The sequence below is a fragment of the Lagenorhynchus albirostris genome, chromosome 9 (genome assembly GCF_949774975.1).
Source record: "Lagenorhynchus albirostris chromosome 9, mLagAlb1.1, whole genome shotgun sequence".
Classification (NCBI taxonomy): domain Eukaryota; kingdom Metazoa; phylum Chordata; class Mammalia; order Artiodactyla; family Delphinidae; genus Lagenorhynchus; species Lagenorhynchus albirostris.
The window spans coordinates 8640807-8666923 of NC_083103.1; the positions used below are offsets into that span (position 1 = coordinate 8640807).

Sequence of the window (26117 nt, forward strand, 5' to 3'; positions counted from 1 at the left end):
ATCACACAATATGTAGCCTTTTCAGATTAGCTTTTTTCACTTTGTGATACATATCTAAGGTTCCTCCATGTCTTTTCATGGCTTGATAGCTCATTTACTTTTAGCATTGAGTAAGATTCTATGGTTTGATGTAACACAATTTATTTATGCGTTCATCTCCTAAAGGACATGTTGGTTGCTTCCAAGTTTTGGCAATTATGAATAAAGCTACTATGAACATCCACAGGTAGGTTTTTGTGTGGACATAACTTTTCAAGTCCTTTGAGAAAGTACCAAGGAACTTGATTGTTAGATTATTTGCCAAGAGTGTGCTTAATTTTGTAAGAAACTGACAAAATGTCTTCAAACGTGGCTGTAACATTTTGCATTCCCATCAGCAACGAATGAGAGAGAGTTCCTGTTGCTCCTCATCTCTGTCAGCATTTGGTGTTGTCAGTGTTTTGCTTTTTGCCGTTCTAATAGGCGTGCAGTAGTATATCATTGTTTTAGTTTGCATTTCCCTAATGACATATGTTGTGGAGCATCTTTTCATATGCTTATTCACCATCTGTATAATTTCTTTGGTGGGGTGCCTTTCAAGTTTTCTGACCATTTTTAAATTGGAATGTACATTTTCCTTTTGTTAAGCATTCTTTGTATATTTTGGATAACGATTCTTTTTCAGGTGTCTTTTGCAAGTATTTTTTCCAAGTCTGTGGTTTGTCTTCTCATGCTCTTGATTAAGTTTCTTTTTAATTTCAGTATAATATATAAAATATGATTCGCTATTTTAACCACTTTTGGCTGTATAGATCACTCACTGGTATTAATTACATTTACAATGTTGTGCAACCATCGTCACTAGCTACTGCCAAAATTTTTCAAAATCCTCAACAGAAACTTTGTACCCATTAAGCAATAACTCTCCATTCCTCTTTCCCCCCCATCTTCTGGTATCTATATTCTACATTATTCTCTATGAATTTTCCTATTCTACATATTTTATATAAGTGGAATCATAAATATTTGTCTTGTCTTTTCTTATTTTACTTTACATGTTTTCATGGTTTTAGTATGATTCAGAACTTTGTTTCCTTTATGGCTGAACAATTTCCATTGTATGTACGTATCACATTTTATCCATCTGTTGATGGATACTTGGGTTGTTTTCATTTTCTGACTATGGTGAATAATGCTGCAATGACATTGTTGTATAAGCTATCTGTTTGAGTTCCTGTTTTCAATTCTTTCTGTTTTATACCTAGCAGTGGAATGCTGGGTCGTGTGGTTTCCCTAAATTTAGCTTTTGAAGAACTCCCAAAGTATTTGTCATAGTGGTGGCACCATTTTACCTCCCCATCAGTAATGTACAAGATTCTAATTTCTCTATATCTTTGTGAATACATGTTATTTTCCTTTTTTTTTTGAATTATAGCCATCCTAGTAGGTGTGAAGTGGTATTTTATTGTGGTTTTTTTTTTTTTTTTTTTTTGTGGTACGCGGGCCTCTTACTGTTGTGGCCTCTCCCGTTGCGGAGCACAGGCTCCGGACGCGCAGGCTCAGCGGCCATGGCTCACGGGCCCAGCCGCTCCGCGGCATGTGGGATCTTCCCGGACCGGGGCACGAACCCGCGTCCCTGCATCGGCAGGCGGACTCTCAACCACTGCGCCACCAGGGAAGCCCATTTATTGTGGGTTTTGACTTGCATTTTTTTTAAATGACATCATGTTGAGCATCTTTTTATGTACTTATGCACTATTTGTATAACTTCATAAAATAAATGTATATTCAAGTCCTTTGCCCATTTAAAAATTGAGTATTTTGTCTTTTTGTTGTTGAGTTGGAGTTCTTTGTATAGTCTAGATATTAAACCCTATTCCATTGGTCTATTTGCCTATCTATTCTTTATATATGATTTACAAATATTTTCTCCCATCAGATAGGTTACCTTTTCACTTTCTTGATAATGTCCTTTGATGTGCAAAAGTTTTTAATTTTGATGAAGTCCTATCTCTATATATTTTCTTTTGTTACTCAGGCTTTTGGTATTATATCTAAGAATACATTGCCAAACCCAAAGTCATGTAGATTTCCACCTGTTTTTTCCTGAGTTTTATAGTTTTATATCTTATATTTAAGTTGCTAATCCATTTTGTGTTAATATTTATTATGGTTTTAGGTTTATTCACATTCTTTTGCATGTGGATATCCAATTGTCACAGCACCATTTGTTAAATGGGCCATATTTTACGCATTGAATGGTCTTGGAAGCTTTTTCAAAAATCAATCAGCATAGATATATTGTTTTATTTTTATTTCTGCAAGATGAGTAGTTCTGTGTTATAGAACTGTTAGAAATGAACATTCTGACTCTGAAAACTTTTATAAGGTACCTTTTATAAGGTCATAAATTCAGAATTCACAGTTTTCACCTGAGATAACAGATGGCATTATGCTAGTAGTGGTAAGGGGCACCTTAATTCCCCATATCCTTTAGAGGAGACAGGCTTGGGTGGTGGCAAATGTTGGCTGTCTAATTCAGAAGTGGTATGGTCAGGCACAGGGTATTCCAATTTCTAATACCACAAATGGTGACAGAAGTTGTCATTAGATTAATTCCCTACATGGTTGAAAAATTTACCTTTAAAGTAATGTTTCAGCAAAAATAAAAATCAAGGTCCTTGGAAGACACCACCAAGACACTTTGCTATGTATAACACAGGTTTCTTCGGAATGTCTACCCATCACACTTGAGAAACAGGGACATGATGACCATGCTCTGAAAATCCACAAGCATTCAGCTAAGAGGGACTGAACACGGCCCCCTGGCTAAGGCATGCAACACTGTTTTCCATATTGTATCATTGAGCGCGTTGAATCTCATGATGTGAAACATCTTCCTCTCTGTTCCCATAGGTACCTCTTTCTTGTCTTTATAAGCCACATGTTGTGGCACCTCTGTTCTAAACCTCATCCTAAAATGCTCCCATGTCTGATGGAGATGTTGTTTCTGTATCCCATAAACAGTGCTCACAGCTGATAAAATAGCCCTCACCACATGGACTGTAATTCTCCATTTGTTTGTGTTTCTAGATCCCTGGAGAGCAAGGAAGCCCCAGGGCAGTGTAATTTGCCATAAATGTTTTTTTTTAACATTTTTATTGGAGTACAATTGCTTTACAATGGTGTGTTAGTTTCTGCTTTATAACAAAGTGAATCAGTTATACCTATACATATGTTCCCATATATCTTCCCTCTTGCATCTCCCTCCCTCCCACCCTCCCTATCCCACCCCTCTAGGTGGTCACAAAGCACCAAGCTGATCTCCCTGTGCTATGCGGCTGCTTCCCACTAGCTATCTATTTTACATTTGGTAGTGTATATATGTCCATGCCACCCTCTCACTTTGTCCCAGCTTACCCTTCCCCCTCCCTGTATCCTCAAGTCCATTCTCTAGTAAGTCTGTGTCTTTATTCCCGTCTTACCCCTAGGTTCTTCATGACCTTTTTTTCCTTAGATTCCATATATATGTGTTAGCATACAGTATTTGTTTTTCTCTTTCTGACTTACTTCACTCTGTATGACAGACTCTAGGTCCATCCACCTCACTACAAATAACTCAATTTCGTTTCTTTTTATGCCGGAGTAATATTCCATTGTATATATGTGCCACATCTTCTTTATCCATTCATCCGATGATGGACACTTAGGTTGCTTCCATGTCCTGGCTATTGTAAATGGAGCTGCAATGAACATTTTGGTACATGACTCTTTTTGAACTATGGTTTTCTCAGGGTATATGCCCAGTAGTGGGATTGCTGGGTCGTATGGTAGTTCTATTTTTAGTTTTTTAAGGAACCTCCATACTGTTCTCCATAGTGGGGGTATCAATTTACATTCCCACCAACAGTGCAAGAGGGTTCCCTTTTCTCCACACCCTCTCCAGCATTTATTGTTTCTAGATTTTTTGATGATGGCCATTCTGACTGGTGTGAGATGATGTGTCATTGTAGTTTTGATTTGCATTTCTCTAATGATTAATGATGTTGAGCATCCTTTCATGTGTTTGTTGGCAATCTGTATCTCTTCTTTGGAGAAATGTCTATTTAGGTCTTCTGCCCATTTTTGGTTTGGATTGTTTGTTTTTTTGATATTGAGCTGCATGAGCTGCTTGTAAAATTTGGAGATTAATCCTTTGTCAGTTGCTTCATTTGCAAATATTTTCTCCCATTCTGAGGGTTGCCTTTTCATCTTGTTTATGGTTTCCTTTGCTGTGCAAAAGCTTTGAAGTTTCATTAGGTCCCATTTGTTTATTTTTGTTTTTATTTCCATTTCTCTAGGAGGTGGGTCAAAAAGGATCTTGCTGTGATTTATGTCATAGAGTGTTCTGCCTATGTTTTCCTCCAAGAGTTTGATAGTGTCTGGCCTTACATTTAGGGCTTTAATCCATTTTGAGTTTATTTTTGTATTTGGTGTTAGGGAGTGTTCTAATTTCATACTTTTACAGTATGTAAAAGTCCAGTTTTCCCAGCACCACTTATTGAAGAGGCTGTCTTTTCTCCACTGTATATTCTTGTCTCCTTTATCAAAGATAAGGTGACCATAGGTGCGTTGGTTTATCTCTGGGCCTTCTATCCTGTTCCATTTGTCTATATTTCTGTTTTTGTGCCAGTATCGTACTGACATGATCCTATACATAGAGAATCCTAAAGATGCTAGCAGAAAACTACTAGAGCTAATCAATGAATTTGGTAAAGTTGCAGGATACAAAATTAATGCACAGAAATCTCTGGCATTCCTATACACTAATGATGAAAAATATGAAAGTGAAATTAAGAAAACACTCCCATTTACCATTGCAACAAAAAGAATAAAATATCTAGGAATAAACCTACCTAAGGAGACAAAAGACCTGTATGCAGAAAATTATAAGACACTGATGAAAGAAATTAAAGATGATACAAATAAATGGAGAGATATACCATGTTCCTGGATTGGAAAAATCAACATTGTGAAAATGACTCTACTACCCAAAGCAATCTACAGATTCAATGCAATCCCTCTCAAACTACCAATGGCATTTTTCACAGAACTAGAATAAAAAATTTCACAATTTGTATGGAAACGCAAAAGACCCCGAATAGCCAAGGCAATCTTGGGAACGAAAAATGGAGCTGGAGGAATCAGGCTCCCTGACTTCAGACTATACTACAAAGCTACAGTAATCATAAGTGTTGCTTAATGGAAGAATGATTTATGAGTTCATGAAAATACATGAGTAAAGAGAGCTGTGATCCAGAGACACTCACCTGTCTGATAAATGGCCATATATGATGCTTCCCACCAGCATTCCAGCCATGAATAAGAATTTGGCCATTGATTTTAGTGACTGAGATTCACATACCAGGTCCCACTGGAAGAGAAGGAAACCAACAAAGGAGAGCTCCACAACTTATAACCCCTCAGTGGAAACCTGATTGAAACAGTTTAAATGATTTACACGTTTCTTTGTTTCAGCCCTTTTTTCCTCTCCAGCTTCCTTTTTTACTTTAGTTGACTTTTATCATTCAGGTATCAGCTTAAACCTGTTGGTTATATTTATGCCTTTTTAAATTCCATAATAAGTGATCCTCAAACATGGCCACAGAGTGCAATCATTTGAGGAGATTTAAAAATTTACTGAGGCCAGAATTTCATTACAGATCTTCTCATATGGTTGCTCTGGGGTACAGCGCTTGGAGGTTTTGATCAATATCCCTGATATTTCTAATTTTCAAGCCAGGCTGAGCATTACTGACCTTTTAAACACATCGCATAAATTACTTGCTTAACCTTTGGTCTTTTAAATAATAAAAGCCATATAATAGCAAGGTCACATCTATTTTTGAGTTCATTAGACTCATGAAATATATAGATGTCTGGCATTCAGTAAAGAAGTAATTAATATTTGCTGAAAGAATGAAGAATGAGCACCTAATAGTGACTAAAAATTCTAGAAGCTTGTTCATTACCCTGTTACCCTTAAACACCCAGACCATGCACTCATAAGATGTAAATGGGGCCTCTTACCTCAGTCACGACAGTGGAGGAGAAGGAGCTTTGGTCATACACCCAGCCATCCACACAGGGTTCTGTGTCCATATCACTCATGTTGGGGAAGGTCCCGTTCAGGTGAAGGAGCTGCCACTGGGGGAGGAGGAAGCGACGACACTTCTCTGGCCTCAGGTTTGAGTCCAGTGGGATGGAGATTCTCAGGAGGGTGTCTTCGCTGAGGGTCCCAGTGCCATTAGCAGAGTCAGTGTCATTGTCAAGGATGTGAACCCAGCAGCGATGACCAGGAACAGCTGCAGTGAAGTTCTCCAATAGAATATGAGGGTACACTATGAGGCTGGAGATACAAAGGAAAACCATCTGAAGGATCTGGAATCTCCCCAGGCCTCCAACTTGATCCAGGAGGTCCTGAAAGGCCATTGAGCTGAGCAGTGATCCCCAAGCGGAGGCAAAATGACTATTTAGAGAAGTTCAAAGGGAGAAAAAGTTTCCTTTCACTATGTCACACACTAAGTGTGTATTGATCCTGATCTCAGTATTAGCTCAATGGGCCCTGTCTCACCTTCACAGCAAGGCCACGGAAGCTATTTCTCCAGCTTGTTTGGGGATCAGGTCGGTAACTGTCTTCTTTAAAGTCACAGAGAAATATTTTGCTGAGATGCTTCCAGCAATTGACAAAACTGTTTAAAGGTCTACTTTGTGAAAATTCTTTTTATCAGCAGTGTCCCAAAGTGACACTGGACTTTGAGCTACACATCTGTCAATAAAATAAAATAAACCTGCTACATGGTTTGCAGTCCCTTTCAGAACATGTCATTTGTCAGACTCGAAAGTGAAACGTGTTTTGTTTTTCTGTGGAAAGTACTGAAAGTAAGTGCTTTGCTTTTTAGTACTGACTTTTGATTAAAAGAGTTAATGAAAATAGTCCTGAGTTAATTTAAAGCAAGTGAAATATGATACAATATTTTTCTTTTGGTAAATGACATTATTCTGCTGAAAGTCAAATCAAACCATGATTTCACATTGAAAATAAGTTACTCAAAATGGGGTCAGGGTGGGTAGTGATGGAGGGCAGAGGGCTAAGTCAGTGCATAGAGAAGTTTATTTTTTACAGGCTTATAGATTCATTCGGATAACATTTGTGAGGACCTGCTCTGTTCTAGGAATACAGCATTGTGTTAGACAAGGTCTTCAAGTGTAAGACTATGGTGAGTAAGGGAGAGGTATGTAAATAACTACAATCTGATATTATAAAACATATATATGGCAAATGCACAATGTGCTATGGAAGAACTGAAGAGCGATATAGGAAAACTGTCACCTTTGTTAGCACTAAATTTTCCATTAAAAAATTTTTGAAGACTTATTGTGGTATAATTCATAGAACACGTAATTCTCTTTAAAATATACACTTACACGGATTTTATTTGTTCACAGTTGTGCATCCATGACTACGCTCTCATTACAGAACATTTTCGTCACTGCAAAAGAAACCTGTACCCATGAGGAGTCACACCCCATTCCCCACTTTACCCCTAACTCTTAGCAACCACTAATCTACGTCTGTCTCTATGGATTTGCCTAATTTATGTATTTCATAGAAATCACGTTATAAAATATGTGGGCCTTTGTATCTGGCTTTTTTCTGTTTTTTTTTTTCACTTAACAAAATGTTTTCAAGTTTCATCTATGTTGTAACATATGCCATTCTTTCATTCCTTTTTATGACTAATTAATTCTATTTTTGGCAATTAATTTGACTTTATTTTCTACATATATATTTAATTTTTACTTTATATTGGAGTATAGTGGATTAACAATGTTGTGTTAGTTTCAGGTGTACAGTAAAGCGATTCAGTTATACATATACATGTATCTATCCTTTTTCAAATTCTTTTCCCATTTAGGTTATTACAGAATACTGGGCAAAGTTCCCTGTGCTATACAGTAGGTCCTTGTTGGTTATCTATTTTAAATATAGCAGTGCGTAAATGTCAATCCCAAATTCCCAATTTATCCCTCCCCCCACCTTTCCTGTGAAACTGTTTCTGTTTTGTAAATAAGTTCATTTGTATCATTTTTTTAAAAGATTCTGCATATAAGAGATATATTTGTCTTTCTCTTTCTGACTTAGTATGATAATCTCCAGGTACATCCATGTTGCTGCAAATGGCATTATTTCATTCTTTCTTACAGTTGAGTAATATTCCACTGTATATATGTACTACATCTTTTTTTTTTTTTTTCCTTTGCGTTATGCGGGCCTCTCACTGTTGTGGCCTCTCCCATTGCGGAGCACAGGCTCCGGATGCGCAGGCTCAGCGGCCATGGTTCACGGGCCTAGCCGCTCTGAGGCATGTGGGATCTTCCCGGACCGGGGCACGAACACGTGTCCCCTGCACCAGCAGGCGTACTCTCAACCACTGCGCCACCAGGGAAGCCCTGTACTACATCTTCTTTATCCATTCCTCTGTTGATGGACATTTAGGTTGCTTCCATGTCCTGGCTATTGTAAATCTCATTGTAGTTTGCATTTATCTAATAATTAGTGATGTTGTACATCTTTTCATGTGTTTTTGGCCATCTGTATGTCTTCTTTGGAGAAATGTCTATTTAGATCTTTTGCCAACTTTTTGATTGGGTTGTTTGCTTTTTTTTTTTTTTTTTTTGCTGTACACGGGCCTCTCACTGTTGTGGCCTCTCCCGTTGCGAAGCACAGGCTCCGGACGCACAGGCTCAGCGGCCATGGCTCACGGGCCCAGCCACTCCGCAGCATGTGGGATCTTCCCGGACCGGGGCACGAACCCATGTCCCCTGCATCAGCAGGCGGACTCTCAACCACTGTGCCACCAGGGAAGCCCTGTTTGCTTTTTTGATATTGAGCCATATGAGCTGTTTGTATATTTTGGAGATTAATCTGTTGGTCGCTTCATTTGCAAATATTTTCTTCCATTCTGTGAGTTGTCTTTTCGGTTTTTTTTTTGTTTGTTTGTTTTTATGGTTTCCTTCGCTGTGCAAAAGCTTTTCAGTTTAATTAGATCCCATTTGTTTATTTTTGTTTTTATTTTCATTACTCTAGGAGGTGGCTCCAAAAAATATTACTGTGATTTATGTCAAAGAGTGTTCTATGTTTTCTTCTAGGAGTTTTATTGTATCTGATCTTACATTTAGGACTTTAATCCATTTTGAGTTTATTTTTGTGTAAGATGTTAGAGAACGTTTTAATTTCATTTTTTTACATGAAGCTGTCCAGTTTTCCAAGCACCACTTATTGAAGAGACTATCTTTTCTTCATTGTATATTCTTGATTCCTTTGTCATAGATTAATTGACTATAGGTGCGTAGGTTTACTTCTGGGCTTTCTATCCTGTTCCCTTGATCTCTATTTCTGTTTTTGTGCCAGTACCATACTGTTTTGATTATTGTACATTTGTAGTGTAGTCTGAAGTCTGGGATTCTTCCAGCTCCGTTTTTCTTTCTCAAGATTGCTTTGGCTATTGGTGGTCTTTCGTGTATCCATACAAATTTTAAGATTTTTTTGTTCTAGTTCTGTGAAAAATACTATTGGTAATTTGACAGGGATTGCATTGAGTCTGTAGATTGCCTTGGGTAGTATAGTCATTTTGACAATATTGATTCTTCCAGTACAAGAACTTTCATATATCTTTCCATCTGTTTATGTCATCTTCAATTTCTTTCATCAGCGACTTACAGTTTTCAGAGTACAGGTATTTTGCCTCCTTAATTAGGTTTATTTCTAGGTATTTTATTCTTTTTGATGCAATGGTAAATGGGATTGTTTCCTTCATTTCTCTTTCTGATTTTTCATTGTTAGTGTATACAAATGCAAGAGATTTCTCTGTATTAATTTTGTATCCTGCAAATTTACTGAATTCATTGATGACCTCTAGTAGTTTTCTGGTAGCACCTTTAGGATGTTCTATGTATAGTTTCATGTCATCTGCAAACACTGACAGTTTTAATTCTTTCTTTCCAATGTGGATTCCTTTTATTTCTTTTTCTTCTCTGATTGCTGTGGCATTTGCCTTATATATTGACTTGCTCCTATGTTGGGTGCATATATATTTACAATTGTCATAACTTATTCTTGGACTGATGCCTTGATCATTATGTACTGTCCTTCTTTGTAACAGTCTTTTTTTTTAAACAACTTTATTGGAATATAATTGCTTTACAATGGTGTGTTAGTTTCTGCTGTATAACAAAGTGAATCAGCTTTATGTATACATATATCCACAAATCTCCTCCTTCTTGCCTCTCCCTCCCACCATCCCTATCTCACCCATCTAGGTGGTCACAGAGCACTGAGCTGATCTCCTTGTGCATTGCAGCTGCTTCCCACTAGCTATCTATTTTACATTTGGTAGGGTACATATGTCCATGCCACTCTCTCACATTGTCCCAGCTTACCCTTCCCTCTCCTCATGTCCTCAAGTCCATTCTCTATGTCTGCGTCTTCATTCCTGTTCTGCCCTTATATTCTTTTTTTTTAAACATCTTTATTGAAATATAACCGCTTTACAATGGTGTGTTTGTTTCTGCTTTATAACAAAATCAGTTATACATATACATATGTCCACATATCTCTTCCCTCTTGCATCTCCCTCCCTCACACCCTCCCTATCCCACCCCTCAAGGTGGTCACAAAACACCAAGCTGATCTCCCTGTGCTATGTGGCTGCTTCCCACTAGCTACCTATTTTACATTTGGTAGTGTATATATGTCTATGTCACTCTCTCACTTTGTTCCATCTTACCCTTCCCCTCCCTGTATCCTCAAGTCCATTCTCTAGTAGGTCTGTGTCTTTATTCCCATCTTGCCCCTAGGTTCTTCTGACCTTTTTTTTCTTTTTCTACATTCCATATATATGTGTTAGCATATGGTATTTGTTTTTCTCTTTTGGACTTACTTCACTCTGTATGACAGACTCTAGGTCCATCCACCTCACTACAAATAACTCAATTTTGTTTCTTTTTATGGCTGAGTAATATTCCATTGTATATATGTGCCACACCTTCTTTATCCTTTCATCTGTTGATGGGCACTTAGGTTGCTTCCATGTCCTGGCTACTGTAAATAGAGCTGCAAGGAACATTGTGGTAATTGACTCTTTTTGAATTATTGTTTTCTCAGGGTATATGCCCAGTAGGGGGGTTGCTGGGTCGTATGGTAGTTCTGTTTTTAGTTTTTAAAGGAACCTCCATACTGTTGTATATATGGGGGTATCAATTTACATTCCCACTAACAGTGCAAGAGGGTTCCCTTTTCTCCACACCCTCTCCAGCATTTATTGTTTGTAGATTTTTTGATGATGGCCATTTTCACCAGTGTGAGGTGATATGTCATTGTAGTTTTGATTTGCATTTCTCTAATGATTAATGATGTTGAGCATTCTTTCATGTGTTTCTGGGCCATCTGTATATCTCCTTTGGAGAAATGTGTATGTAGGTATTCTGCCCATTTTTGGATTGGGTTTTTGTTTTTTTGATATTGAACTGCATGAGCTGCTTGTAAATTCTGGAGATTAATCCTTTGTCAGTTGCTTCATTTGCAAATATTTTCTCCCATTCTGATGGTTGCCTTTTCCTCTTGTTTATGTTTTCCTTTGCTGTCCAAAAGCTTTTAAGTATCATTTGGTCACATTTGTTTTTGTTTGTTTGTTTTTATTTCTATTTCTCTAAGAGGTAGGTCAAAAATGATCTTGTGTGATTTATGTCATAGAGTGTGCTGCCTATGTTTTCCTCTAAGAGTTTCATAGTGTCTGGCCTTACATTTAGGTCTTTAATCCATTTTGAATTTATTTTTGTGTATGGTGTTAGGGAATGTTCTAATTTCATTCTTTTACATGTAGCTGTCCAGTTTTCCCAGCACCACTTATTGAAGAGGCTGTCTTTTCTCCATTGTATATTCTTTCCTCCTTTATTAAAAATAAGGTGACTATATGTGCATGAGTTTATCTCTGGGCTCTCTATCCTGTTCCAATGATCTATATTTCTGTTTTTGTGCCAGTACCACACTTTCTTGATTACTGTAGCTTTGTAGTATAGTCTGAAGTCAGGGAGTCTGATTCCTCCAGCTCCGTTATTCTTTCTTAAGATTGCTTTGGCTATTCAGGGTCTTTTATGTTTCCATACAAATTGTGAAATTTTTTATTCTAGTTCTGTGAAAAATACCATTGGTAGTTTGATAGGGATTGCATTGAATCTGTAGATTGCTTTGGGTAGCAGAGTCATTTTCACAATGTTGATTCTTCCAATCCAAGCACATGGTATATCTCTCCATCTGTTTGTACCATCTTTAACTTTTTTCATCAGCATCTTGTAGTTTTCTGCATACAGGTCTTTGGTCTCCTTAAGTTGGTTTATTCCTAGGTATTTTATTCTTTTTGTTGCAATGGTAAATGGGAGTGTTTCCTTAACTTCAGTTTCAGATTTTCCATAATTAGTGTATAGGAATGCAAGAGATTTCTGTGCATTCATTTTGTTTCCTGCAACTTTACCAAATTCATTGATTAGCTCTAGTAGTTTTCTGCTAGCATCTTTAGGATTCTCTATGTATAGTGTCATGTCATCTGCAAACAATGACAGCTTTACTTCTTCTTTTCCGATTTGGTTCCTTTTATTTCCTTTTCCTCTCTGATTGATGTGGCTAAAACTTCCAAAACTATGTTGAATAATAGTGGTGAGAGTGGGCAACCTTGTCTTCTTCCTGACCTTAGTGGAAATGGTTTCAGTTTTTCACCATTGAGAATGATGTTGGCTGTGGATTTGTCATATATGGCCTTTATTATGTTGAGGTAACTTCCCTCTATGCCTACTTTCTGGAGGGTTTTTATCATAAATTGGTGTTGAATTTTGTTGAAAACTTTTCCTGCATCTACTGAGATGATCATATGCTGTTTATCCTTCAGTTTGTTAATATGATGTATCACATTGATTGATTTGTGTATAATGAAGAATCCTTGCATTCCTGGGATAAACCCCACTTGATCATGGTGTATGATCCTTTTAATGTGCTGTTGGATTCTGTTTGCTAGTATTTTGTTGACGATTTTTGCATCTATGTTCATCAGTGATATTGGCCTGTAGTTTTCTTTCTTTGTGGCATCTTTGTCTGGTTTTGGTATCAGGGTGATGGTGGTCTCATAGAATGAGTTTCGTAGTGTTCCTCCCTCTGCTATATTTTGGAAGAGTTTGAGAAGGATAGGTGTTAGCTCTTCTCTAAATGTTTGGTAGAATTCGCCTGTGAAGCCATCTGGTCCTGGGCTTTTGTTTGTTGGAAGATATTTAATCACAATCTCAATTTCAGTGCTTGTGATTGGTCTGTTTATATTTTCTATTTCTTCCTGGTTCAGTGTTGAAGATTGTGCTTTTCTAAGAATTTGTCCATTTCTTCCAGGTTGTCCAATTTATTGGCAAATAGTTGCTTGCAGTAATCTCTCATGATCCTTTGTATTTCTGCTCTTTCAGTTGTTACTTCTCCTTTTTCCTTTCTAATTCTGTTGATTTGAGTCTTCTTTTTTTTCTTGATGAGTCTGGCTAATGGTTTATCAATTTTGTTTATCTTCTCAAAGAACCAGCTTTTAGTTTTATTGATCTTTGCTATCGTTTCCTTCATTTCTTTTTCATTTATTTCTGATCTGATCTTTATGATTTCTTTTCTTCTGCTAACTTTGGGGTTTATTTATTCTTCTTTCTCTAATTGCTTAGATGTAAGTTTAGGTTGTTTATCTGAGATGTTTCTGTTTCTTAAGGTAGGATTGTGTTGCTATAAACTTCCCACTTAGAACTGCTTTTGCTGCATCCCATAGGTTTTGGCTCATCGTGTTTTATTGTCATTTGTTTCTAGGTATTTTTTGATTTCCTCTTTGATTTCTTCAGTGATCTCTTCGTTATTAAGTAATGTATTGTTTAGCCTCCATGTGTTTGTATTTTTTACAGATTTTTTTCCTGTAATTGATATCTAGTCTCATAGCGTTGTGGTCAGAAAAGATACTTGATATGATTTCAATTTTCTTAAATTTACCATGCCTGATTTTGTGACCCAAGATATGATTTATCCTGGAGAATGTTCCATGTGCACTTGAGAAGAATGTGTATTCTGTTGTTTGGGGATGGAATGTCCTATAAATATGAATTAAGTCCATCTTGTTTAATGTACCATTTAAAGCTTGTGTTTCCTTATTTATTTTCATTTTAGATGATCTGTCCATTGTTGAAAGTGGGGTGTTAAAGTCCCCTACTATCATGGTGTTACTGTTGATTTTCCCTTTTCTGGCTGCTAGTATTTGTCTTAGGTATTGAGGTGCTCCTATGTTGGGTGCATAAATATTTACAATTGTTATATCTTCTTTTGGTTTGATCCCTTGATCATTATGTAGTGTCCTTTGTCACGTGTAGTAGGCTTTGTTTTCAAGTCTATTTTGTCTGATATGAGAATTGCTGCTCCAGCTTTCTTTTGATTTCCATTTGCATGGAATATCTTTTTCCCTCCCCTCACTTTCAGTCTGTATGTGTCCCTAGGTCTGAAATGGGTCTCTTGTAGACAGCGTATATACAGGTCTTGTTTTTGTATCCATTCAGCCAGTCTATGTCTTTTGGTTGGAGCATTTAATCCTTTTACATTTAAGGTAATTATCGATGTGTATGTTCTTATTACCATTTTCTTATTTGTTTTGGGTTTGTTATTGTAGGTCTTTTCTTTCTCTGTGTTTCCTGCCTAGAGTAGTTCCTTTAGCATTTTTTGTAAAGCTGCTTTGGTGGTGCTGAGTTCTCTTAGCTTTTGCTTGTCTCTAAAGGTTTTAATTTCTCTGTCAAATCTGAATGAGATCCTTGCTGGTTAGAGTAATCTTGGCTGTAGGTTTTTCTCCTTCATCACTTTAAATATGTCCTGCCACTCCTTTCTGGCTTGCAAAGTTTCTGCTGAAAGATCAGCTGTTAATCTTATGGGGATTCCCTAGTGTGTTATTTGTTATTTTTCCCTTGCTGCTTTTAATATTTTTTCTTTGTATATAATTTTTGATAGTTTGATTAATATGTGTCTTGGCGTGTTTCTCCTTGGATTTATCCTGTGTGGGACTCTCTGTGCTTCCTGGACTTGATTAACTATTTCCTTTCCCATGTTAGGGAAGTTTTCAACTATAATCTCTTCAAATATTTTCTGAGTTCCTTTCTTTTTCTCTTCTTCTTCTGGGACCCCTATAATTTGAATATTGGTGCATTTAATGCTTCTGTAATCTTGACTGTTAACTTCCTTCTACTAACTTTGGGCTTAGTTTGTTCTTTTTTCTACTTCTTTGAGGTATAAAGTTAGATTGTTTATTTAAGATCTTTTTTTCTTTCTAACATAGACATTTGTTAATATAAAATTCACTTTTACTAGTATCTTGCCACATCTCAGAAATTATGGTGTGCTGTGATTTTGTTTTTGTTTGTCTCAGATATTTTTAAAACCGTCTTTCAATTTCCTCTTCAGTGGAATGTTTGTTCAAGAATGTGTTGTTAATGTCTACGTATTTGTGATAAAAATATAAGTGCCCAATTAACTGGGTATAGAAGGAACATACCTGAACATAATAAAGATGATATACAACAGGTCTTCAGATAACATCACACACAGTAGTGACACTTTGAAATATTTCCCTCTATGTTCAGGGGAAAAAAGTGTGCCCACTCACACCTCTCCTATCAACATAATCCTGGAATTCCTACTCAGAGCTACCAGGAGAGAAAAAGAAGTAAAATGTATCCATACTGGAAAGGAGGAATTATATTCTCTATGGTTGAAGATGATATGAACTTGTACATAGAAAATCTGTCAACTCAACCAAAAAAATTTGTTAGAACTAATCTACAAATTCAGTAACTTTGTAGGATACAAAATCAACATATAGAGATCAAATGCATTTCTACACGCTAACAAAGAAATATCTGATTCCTCCAGCTCCGTTTTTCTTTCTCAAGATTGCTTTGGCTATTCAGGGTCTTTTGTGTTTCCATACAAATTGTGAAATTTTTGTTCTAGTTCTGTGAAAAATGCCAGTGGTAGTTTGATAGTGGTTGCATTGAATCTGTAGATTGCTTTGGGTAGTAGAGTCATTTTCACAATGTTGATTCTTCCAATCCAGGAACATGGTATATCTCTCCATCTATTTGTATCATCTTTAATTTCTTTTATCAGTGTCTTGTAATTTTCTGCATACAGGTCTTTTGTCTCCTTAGGTCAGTTTATTCCTAGATATTTTATTCTTTTTGTTGCAGTTGTAAATGGGAGTGTTTTCTTAATTTCACTTTCAGATTTTTCATCATTAGTGTATAGGAATGCAAGAGATGTCTGTGCATTCATTTTGTATCCTGCTACTTTAACAAATTCATCAATTAGCTCTAGTAGTTTTCTGGTAGCATCTTTAGGATTCTCTTTGTATAATATCATGTCATCTGCAAACAGTGACAGCTTTACTTCTTTTCCAATTTGTATTCCTTTTCTTTCTTTTTCTTCTCTGATTGCTGTGGCTAAAATTTCCAAAACTATGTTGAATAGTAGTGGTGAGAGTGGGCAACCTGGTCTTGTTCCTGATCTTAGTGGAAATAGTTTCAGTTTTTCACCATTGAGGATGATGTTGGCTGTGGGTTTGTCATATATGGCCTTTATTATGTTGAGGAACGTTCCCTCTAAGCCTACTTTCTGGAGGGTTTTTACCATAAATCGATGTTGAATTTTGTCAAAAGCTTTCTCTGCATCTATTGAGATGATCATATGGTTTTTCTCCTTCAGTTTGTTAATATGGTGTATCACATTGATTGATTTGCGTATATTGAAGAATCCTTGGATTCCTGGGATAAACTCCACTTGATCATAGTGTACGATCCTTTTATGTGCTGTTGGATTCTGTTTGCTAGCATTTTGTTGAGGAATTTTGCATCTATGTTCATCAGTGATATTGGCCTGTAGCTTTCGTTCTTTGTGACATCTTTGTCTGGTTTTGGTATCAGAGTGATGGTCCCTGACTTCCGACTATACTACAAAGCTAAGGTAATCAAGACAGTATGGTACTGGCACAAAAACAGAAATATAGGTCAATGGAACAGGATAGAAAGCCCAGAGATAAACCCACGCACATATGGTCACCTTACCTTTGATAAAGGAGGCAAGAATATACAGTGGAGAAAATACAGCCTCTTCAGTAAGTTGTTCTGGGAAAACTGGACAGCTACATGTAAAAGAATGAAATTAGAACATTCCCTAACACCATACACAAAAATAAACTCAAAATGGATTAAAGACCTAAATATAAGGCCATACACCATCAAACTCTTGGAGGAAAACATAGGCAGAACACTCTATGACATAAATCACAGCAAGATCCTTTTTGGCCCACCTCCTAGAGAAATGGAAATAAAAACAAAAATAAACAAATGGGACCTAATCAAACTTAGAAGCTTTTGCACAACAAAGGAAACCATAAACAAGATGAAAAGACAACCCTCAGAATGGGAGAAAATATTTGCAAATGAAGCAACTGACAAAGGATTAATCTCCAAAATTTAGAAGCAGCTCATGCAGCTTAACATTAAAAAAACAAACAACCCAATCCAAAAATGGGCAGAAGACCTAAATAGACATTTCTCCAAAGAAGATATACAGATTGCCAACAGACACATGAAAGAATGCTCAACATCATTAATCATTAGAGAAATGCAAATCAAAACTACAATGAGATATTATCTCACACCAGTCAGAATGGCCATCATCAAAAAATCTAGAAACAATAAATGCTGGAGAGGGTGTGGAGAAAAGGGAACCCTCTTGCACTGTTGGTGGGAATGTAAATTGATACAGCCACTATGGAGAACAGTATGGACGTTCCTTAGAAAACTAAAAATAGAACTACCATGCCACCCAGCAATCCCACTACTGAGCATATACCCTGAGATAACCACAATTCAAAAAGAGTCATGTACCGAAACGTTCATTGCAGCTCTATTTACAATAGCCAGGACATGGAAGCAACCAAAGTTTCCATCAACAGATGAATGGATAAACAAGATGTGGCACATATATACAATGGAATATTACTCAAAAGGAACGAAACTAAGTTATTTGTAGTAAGGTGGATGGACCTAGAGACTGTCATACAGAGTGAAGTAAGTCAAAACGAGAGAAAAAAATACCATATGTTAACACATATATATGGAGTCTAAAAAAAAAAAACAATGGTCATGAAGAACCTAGGGGCAAGATGGGAATAAAGATGCAGACCTACTAGAGAATGGATTTGAGGATATGAGGGGGGGAAAGGTAAGCTGGGGCAAAGTGAAAGAGTGGCATGGACATATATTCACTACCAAACGTAAAATAGATAGCTAGTGGGAAGCAGCCACATAGCACAGGGAGATCAGCTTGGTGCTTTGTGACCACCTTGAGGCGTGGGATAGGGAGGGTGGGAGGGAGGGAGATGAAAGAGGGAGGAGATATGGGGACATATGTATATGTATAACTGATTCACTTTGTTATAAAGCAGAAACTAACACACCATTGTAAAGCAATTATACCCCAATAAAGATGTTAAAAAAAAAAAAGAAGTTCTGAAAAAGCTGATAAAACAACAGTCCCCACAGACCTACTAGAGAAATGACTTGAGGATACAGGGAAGGGGACGGGTAAGCTGGGACTAAGTGAGTGAGTGGCATGGACATATATACAGTACGAAACCTAAAATAGATAGCTAGTGGGAAGCAGCCGCATAGCACAGGGAGATCAGCTCGGTGCTCTGTGACCACCTAGAGGGGTGGGAGAGGGAGGGTGGGAGGGAGGGATACGAAAGATGGAGGAGATATGGGGACATGTATATGTATAACTGATTCACTTTGTTATAAAGCAGAAACTAACACACCATTGTAAAGCAATTGTACTCCAGTAAAGATGTTAAAAAATAAAAAAGAAAGGAACAGTCCCATTTACTATAGCATCAAAAACAATAAAATAATTAAGTATAATTTTATCCAAGGAGATGAAATATCTGGACACTGAAAACAAGACTTTGATGAAAGAACGTAAGATACAAATAAATGGAAAGATGACCCAAGTTCATATTAGAAAAATCAGTATTTTTACAATGTCCATAGTATGCAAAGCCATCTATAGATTCAGTGCAATCGCTTTCAAACTTCTAATGACATTTTTCACAGAAATAGAAAAACTATCCTAAAATTTATGTGAAATCACCAATGACCCTAAATAGTCAAAGCAATCCTCACAAAGAAGATCCAAGCTAGAAGCAACACACTTTTGATTTCAAACTATACTACAAAGCTATAGTAATAAAACAGAATGGTACTGGCATTAAAATAGACCATAAACCAATAGAAAAGATTTATGATTCCAGAAATTAAGTCTTCAGATAACATATGTGGTAAAGAAGCCAATAACAGTGTCTTCAGTAATGGTATTGAAAAAACTGTATAATCACATAGAGAAGAATGAAGTTTGACCCCCTATATACACAATTGAAAAAATTCACTCAAAATGGATTAGACTTACACAATACCCTGAAACAGTAAAATTCCTGGAAAAAAAGATAAGGACAAAGCCCCTTGACATTGGTCTTGAAAACAGTGTTTTGGATATATTAGCCTTCTGAACTGGCATAAGGGTACATCTCATTGTTTTCATTTGTAATTCTCTAATGATTAGAGATGTTATGCATCTTTTCATATACCTGTTCACAATTTCTATGGGATCTTTGGAGAAATACCTATTGATTTCCTTTGCCCATTTAAAAAGTCAGGTTATTTGTGGATTTTTGCCATTGGTTGTAGTAGTTCCCTGTAAATTTTGGATAGTAACTCTTTATCAGCTATATGACTTTCAAATATTTTCTCTCATTCTGTAGGTTTCCTTTTCATTTTGTTGATCATTTCCTTTGGTTTGCAAAGATTTTTAGTTTGACATAATCCCACTTTGTTTTTCCTTTTCATGATGGTGTTCAGAAGCTTTTTAGTTTAAAATCTTTAGCTTAGCTATAAGGCTCCCTCTTCTTTCCTTAAGTTTCCACACTCATCACCTGTCATAACCCACTTCCACACACAGCCACACATATCTATCACCCTATGCCCATATAAAGAGATCAATCAGCATTTTACTGTGAATCATCATAAAGGGTTCAGTTGGAAGACTGGCCAATATGAGCACTCTGACCCTGAAATCTTTTATGAATTACACTGAGGTGATACATTCAGAGTCCACAATTTTCAGCTGTAGGATTAAATGATGTTAGGCTTATAGACAACAAGGGATACTTTAAGCCTTTCACCTCCCCTACAGGAGACTTGCATGTATGGCTGCCATGGTTGTCCTCTTACTTTCAAATGATTACTGCCAGGCACAGAATAACCCAAACCTCTCACACACAAGTTATAACAGCAGGGGTCTACAGATTAATTACCTTACATGTTGTAAGTATGACCTCTAACGAGGCTTTTTTTTTTTTTGTACAGAATCAAACATCCAGATTATAGCCACAACATGTCTTAATTCAACTTCAGTACCAAATAACAAAGCACCAGGTTTCATAGAATGACTACTAATTACAGTGGGGTAACCACAGCATGATGACTGATGTAGGAAGCCACAGCATTTAGCTCACTGAATCTGTAAGGTGCTTAATATAGAAGCTATGGAAAAGGCCTGCATTCCTTTTACTTCCCATTGGCAACTCCTTCTCATCTTTATAAATGAAGTTTAGGGCAACTTGCCTCTAAATGCTGTTCTGAAATGTTCCCAGATCTCATAAAGAGGTCATTTCTGTCTCCAGTACAGAGAGCTCTGTGGCAACAAAATGGCATTTATCACAATGAGTCTAATTCTGCATTTCCATCTATAGCTGCCTGGGGACCAAGGCAACCCACAACAGTTTAAGTTGTATACTGGGGGAGCTCAGTAAAGACTTCTTTATGAAACAGTTAATCATAAACTGTGAAAACACCACAGAGGAAGGGCAGCAGTGTACTAGAGACACTCATGCATCTGAGAGATGGCCATATATGAGGCCCCACACCAGCATTCCAGCCATGAATCGGGATTGAACCACTGGTTTCTGTGACTGATGATCACATACGAGGTCCCACCGGAAGAGAAGGAAACCAGCACAGAGGAGCTTCACATCATCTTGTATCCCTCGATGTGCACTGACTCCAATAGCCCTCAGTGAACACACCCTCTGGCTTCCTTTACTACATCTACTCATCTGAATCATTCATGTCTCAGCTTAAGCATATATTTTCTAGAATTCCTCAGCTAACTCTCCTAGGTTATCTTGGGGCCAATCTTTACGTTCACTTAGCACTGCATACCTCAGTAGACCTCAATATTTGCACACATTGAAAACACTGAAGTTTTTTTTTTTGAAAATGTTGGGGGTAGGAGTTTATTAATTAATTAATTTATTTTTGCTGTGTTGCATCTTCGTTTCTGTGCGAGGGCTTTCTCTAGTTGTGGCAAGCGCGGGCCACTCTTCATCGCGGTGCGTGGGCCTCTTACTATCGCGGCCTCTCTTGTTGCGGAGCACAGGCTCCAGACGCTCAGGCTCAGTAGTTGTGGCTCACGGGCCTAGTTGCTCCACGGCATATGGTATCCTCCCAGACCAGGGCTCGAACCCGTGTCCCCTGCATTAGCAGGCAGATTCTCAACCACTGCACCACCAGGGAAGCCCCACTGAAGTTTTTTTTCAACACTGATTCCCAGATTTCACACCCAGAGTGAAATGCACTCCGATCTGTTTCTCAGACAAGTAGCCAGGACATGAAATTTTTTAAAAAACTAACAAATAGTTGCAATTTGCAACTAGGTTGAGAGCAAATGACCAAGAATAATTTTCCACAATTTATATCAAGTACTTATCCAACCATCAATCTTCACATTAAATTTAAAGCTTTGTGATAGTAAAATTCATGTCTAGTTTGTTGATTTCGATTTCACTGTCATCAATTGTGCTATAAGTGCTTGGCAATTAAATAGATAAGCAATCACTTTTCCTAAAAGAATGAAGGAGAGGTGGCTACATCATCTACTCAGCAACTGAACAGTTGAACTGTGTTTATTTTATGCTATTGTAAACACCCATAACATGAACTCACGAGAGGTAAATGGGGACTTGACCTCAGTCACGATGGTGGAGGAGAAGGAGCTTCGGTCATACACCCAGCCGCCCACGCAGGGCTCCGTGTCCAGGTCAGTCATGTTGGGGAAGGTCCCATTCAGGTGAAGGAGATGCCACTGGGGGAGGAGGAAATGATGACATTTCTCTGGTTTCAAGGTAGCATCTAACGGGATGGAGATTCTCAGGAGGACATCAGGGCTGAGGGTCCCAGTGTCATTATCAGAGACAGTGCCATTATCAAGGATGTGGACCCAGCAGCGATGACCAGGAATGGCTGCAGTGAAATTCTCCAACAGTAGATGACAAACTACTATCATGAGAGAAGGAAGAATTAAAACCAGCTGAAGGGGCTTCCCTGGTGGCGCAGTGGTTGGGAGTCCGCCTGCCGATGCAGGGGATGCAGGTTCGTGCGCCGGTCCGGGAAGATCCCACATGCCGCGGAGCGGCTGGGCCCGTGGGCCATGGCCGCTGAGCCTGCGCGTCCGGAGCCTGTGCTCCGCAGCGGGAGAGGCCACAACAGTGAGAGGCCAGCGTATCGCCAAAAAAAAAAAAAAAAAAAAACAACTGAAGGATCTGGAAGTTCCCCAGGTCACCAAATTCATCCAGGAGTTCCTCAAAGGCCATTGTGTACAGGTGATCCTCACGAAGAGTCAGGATGACTTTAGCTACAACTTCAAAGGGAGAAAAACATTTCCTTTCACTAATTGACACTAAGTCTATGTGACCTCACACCAGTTTCTCATCAATGGTTCCTGTGACCTCACTACCGCAACAGAGCAGTGGAAGCAATTTCCCCAGTCCTTTTGGAATCAGGACGTATTTCTTCTTTAGAAAAGTCACAGAGAAAATAATTTACCAAAGATACTTCTCTCTGATGACCATTAAATCTGTTTGAAGTTTTACTTTCTGAATGTGCTTGGGCTCAGTGATTTCTGTAAAGTCAAATTTGGACTTTGGCATGTACAATGGTCTCTAAACAAGCTAAAATAAGGCTGATACAGGGTCTTCAGTCACTTCCAGAAAATGGAATTTTAGACACACAGAAGTGAACTGCTTTATGATTTTCCCGTGGAAAGAACAGAAAACAAGTGTTTTTATTGTTTACACTGAATTTAGATTAAAATAATTAACAAAATACAATCTTTTTTTTTCAGTTTTAGGATCAGCTTTAGTCTGCATTTTATCTTCACCAGGGAGAAGAAGGCAAAGAAGCTGGAGAACAGACCAGCCTGCACCACACAGTCACAGATCTCACATCTCTAAAGAGTAGACATGGTGGAAATTAAGGGCCTAAAGCAGGTCAGCAGTGAAGCACAAAGATCAACCACCAGGATCCCAAACATCTCATCTCGTGTTTCCTTATTGGCTGTTTGGAATCAGTCATTTATATTTCATTTAGTTTCCTTTTCTAAAGCACAACCAACATTCCAACAAATAATCGTTTTCTGTTCTTTTTTGGGGATGCAGAGACAAAATTACCCAGTTTTTGATTTTTTCAATATCACCAACTTGTTCTCCACAACCATGGTGATGGTGATCCACGCAGTCCACAAAATTCAGTTTATTTTGAGGTTCAAGTGAGAGGTTGACACTCTGAAAGATGGATGGAGGCATCCTGGGCTGTTACACACCCTGGGCTGGGTGAATTTTTGCCCCAAAGGAGCTGAACTAGGTTTCTGTGGTCTCCCCTGATAACCACATCATTCCTACAGCTGAGACCCTCTTTTTTTTTTTTTAACATCTTTATTGGAGTATAATTGCTTTACAATGGTGTGTTAGTTTCTGCCGTATAACAAAGTGAATCAGCTATATGTATACATATGTCCCCATATCTCCTCCCTCTTGCATCTCCCTCCTACCTTCCCTATCCCACCCCTCTAAGTGGACACAAAGTACCGAGCTGATCTCCCTGTGCCATGTAGCTGCTTCCCACTAGCTGTCTATTTTACATTTGGTAGTGTATATATGTCCATGCCACTCTCTCACTTTGTCCCAGCTTACCCATCCCCCTACCCGTGTCCTCAAGTCCATTCTCTATGTCTGTGTTTTTATTGCTGCCCTGCCCCTAGGTTCTTCAAAACCATTTTCATTTTTTTTAGATTCTATACACATGTGTTAGCATACGGTATTTGTTTTTCCCTTTCTGACTTACTTCACTCTGTATGACAGTCTCTAGGTCCATCCACCTCACTACAAATAACTGAATGTCATTACTTTTTATGGTTGAGTAATATTCCATTGTATATATGTGCCACATCTTCTTTATCATCTGTCGATGGACACTTAGGTTGCTTCCATGTCCTGGGAATTGTAAATGGTGCTGCATTGAACAGTGGGCTATATGATTCTTTCTTTTTTTTTTTTTTTTTACGGTACACGGGCCTCTCACTGTTGTGGCCTCTCCCGTTGCGGAGCACAGGCTCTGGATGCGCAGGCTCAGCAGCCATGGCTCACGGGCCCAGCTGCTCTGCGGCACGTGGGATCTTCCTGGACCGGGACACGAACCCATGTCCCCTGAATCTGCAGGTGGACTCTCAACCACTGCAACACCAGGGAAGCCCTATATGATTCTTTTTGAATTATGGTTTTCTCAGGATATATGCCCAGTAGTGGGATTGCTGGGTCATATGGTAGTTCTATTTTTAGTTTTTTAAGGAACCTCTATAATGTTCTCCATAGTGGCTGTATCAATTTACATTCCCACAAAGAGTGCAAGAGGGTTCCCTTTTCTCAACACCCTCTCCAGCATTTATTGTTTGTAGATTTTTTTATTTTTTATTTTTTTGCAGTACACGGGCCTCTGTTGTGGCCTCTCCCGTTGCGGAGCACAGGCTCCGGATGCGCAGGCTCAGCGGCCATGGCCCACGGGCCCAGCTGCTCCGCGGCATGTGGGATCTTCCCGGACCGGTGCACGAACCCGTGTCCCCTGCATCAGCAGGTGGACTCCCAACCACTGTGCCACCAGGGAAGCCCCTGTTTGTAGATTTTTTGCTGATGGCCATTCCAACCAGAGTGATGTGATACCTCATTGTAGTTTTGATTTCCATTTCTCTAATGATTAGTGATTTTGAGCATGCTTTCATGTGTTTGTAGGCAATCTGTATATCTTCTTTGGAGAAATGTCTACTTAGATCTTCTGCCCATTTTTGAATTGGGTTGTTTGTTTTTTTGATATTGAGCTGCATGAGCTGCTTGTGAATTTTGGAGATTAATTCTTTGTCACTTGCTTCATTTACAAATATTTTCTCCCATTCTGAGGGTTGTTTTTTCATGTTGTTTATGTTTTCCTTTGCTGTGCAAAAGCTTTTAAGTTTCTTTAGGGCCCATTTTTTAATTTATGTTTTTATTTCCATTTCTCTAGGAGGTGGGTCAAAGAGGATCTGCTGTGATTTACATCATAGAGTGTTCTTCCTGTGTTTTCCTCTAAGAGTTTTATAGTGTCTGGCCTTATGTTTAGGTCTTTAAACCATTTTGAGTTTATTTTTGTGTATGGTGTTAGGGAGTGTTCTAATTTTACTCTTTTACATGTAGCTGTCCAGTTTTCCCAGCACCACTTATTGAAGAGGCTGTCTTTTCTCCATTGTATATTCTGAATCCTTTATCAAAGATAAGGTGGCCATATATGCTTGAGTTTATCTTGGGGATTTCTATGCTGTTTCATTGATCTATATTTCTAGACAGTACCATACTGTCTTGATTACTGTAGCTTTGTAGTATAGTCTGAACTCAGGGAGCCTGATTCCTCCATCTCCATTTTTCTTTCTCAACATTGCTTTGGCTATTCAGGGTCTTTTGTGTTTCCATACTAATTGAGAAATTTTTTGTTCTAGTACTGTGAAGAATGTCATTGGTAGTTTGATAGGGATTGCACTGAATCTGTAGGTTGCTTTGGGTAGTATAGTCATTTTC

General features: G+C 38.1%; 2 protein-coding genes across 2 annotated transcripts in view; both read right to left on the reverse strand.

Annotated features, from left to right (window-relative positions):
- Nucleotides 1–6450, reverse strand: part of LOC132525120 (organic anion transporter 7) — a 33350-nt gene extending 26900 nt beyond the window's left edge. The window contains exons 1-2 of the mRNA XM_060157638.1: nt 6049–6450; nt 5289–5392 (exon numbers count right to left, since the gene is read on the reverse strand). Of these exons, the coding sequence (XP_060013621.1) occupies nt 5289–5392; nt 6049–6450 (506 nt within the window). The remainder of the gene's footprint in view (nt 1–5288; nt 5393–6048) is intronic.
- A 14618-nt stretch (nt 6451–21068) lies between these two features.
- LOC132526111 (steroid transmembrane transporter SLC22A24-like) lies at nt 21069–22832 on the reverse strand. The gene is made up of 3 exons (XM_060159956.1): nt 22727–22832; nt 22209–22518; nt 21069–21177 (listed from the first exon to the last, which is right to left on the reverse strand). Exons 1-3 carry the CDS (start codon nt 22830–22832, stop codon nt 21069–21071), a joined length of 525 nt encoding a protein of 174 aa, XP_060015939.1.
- Nucleotides 22833–26117: the final 3285 nt, after the last annotated feature.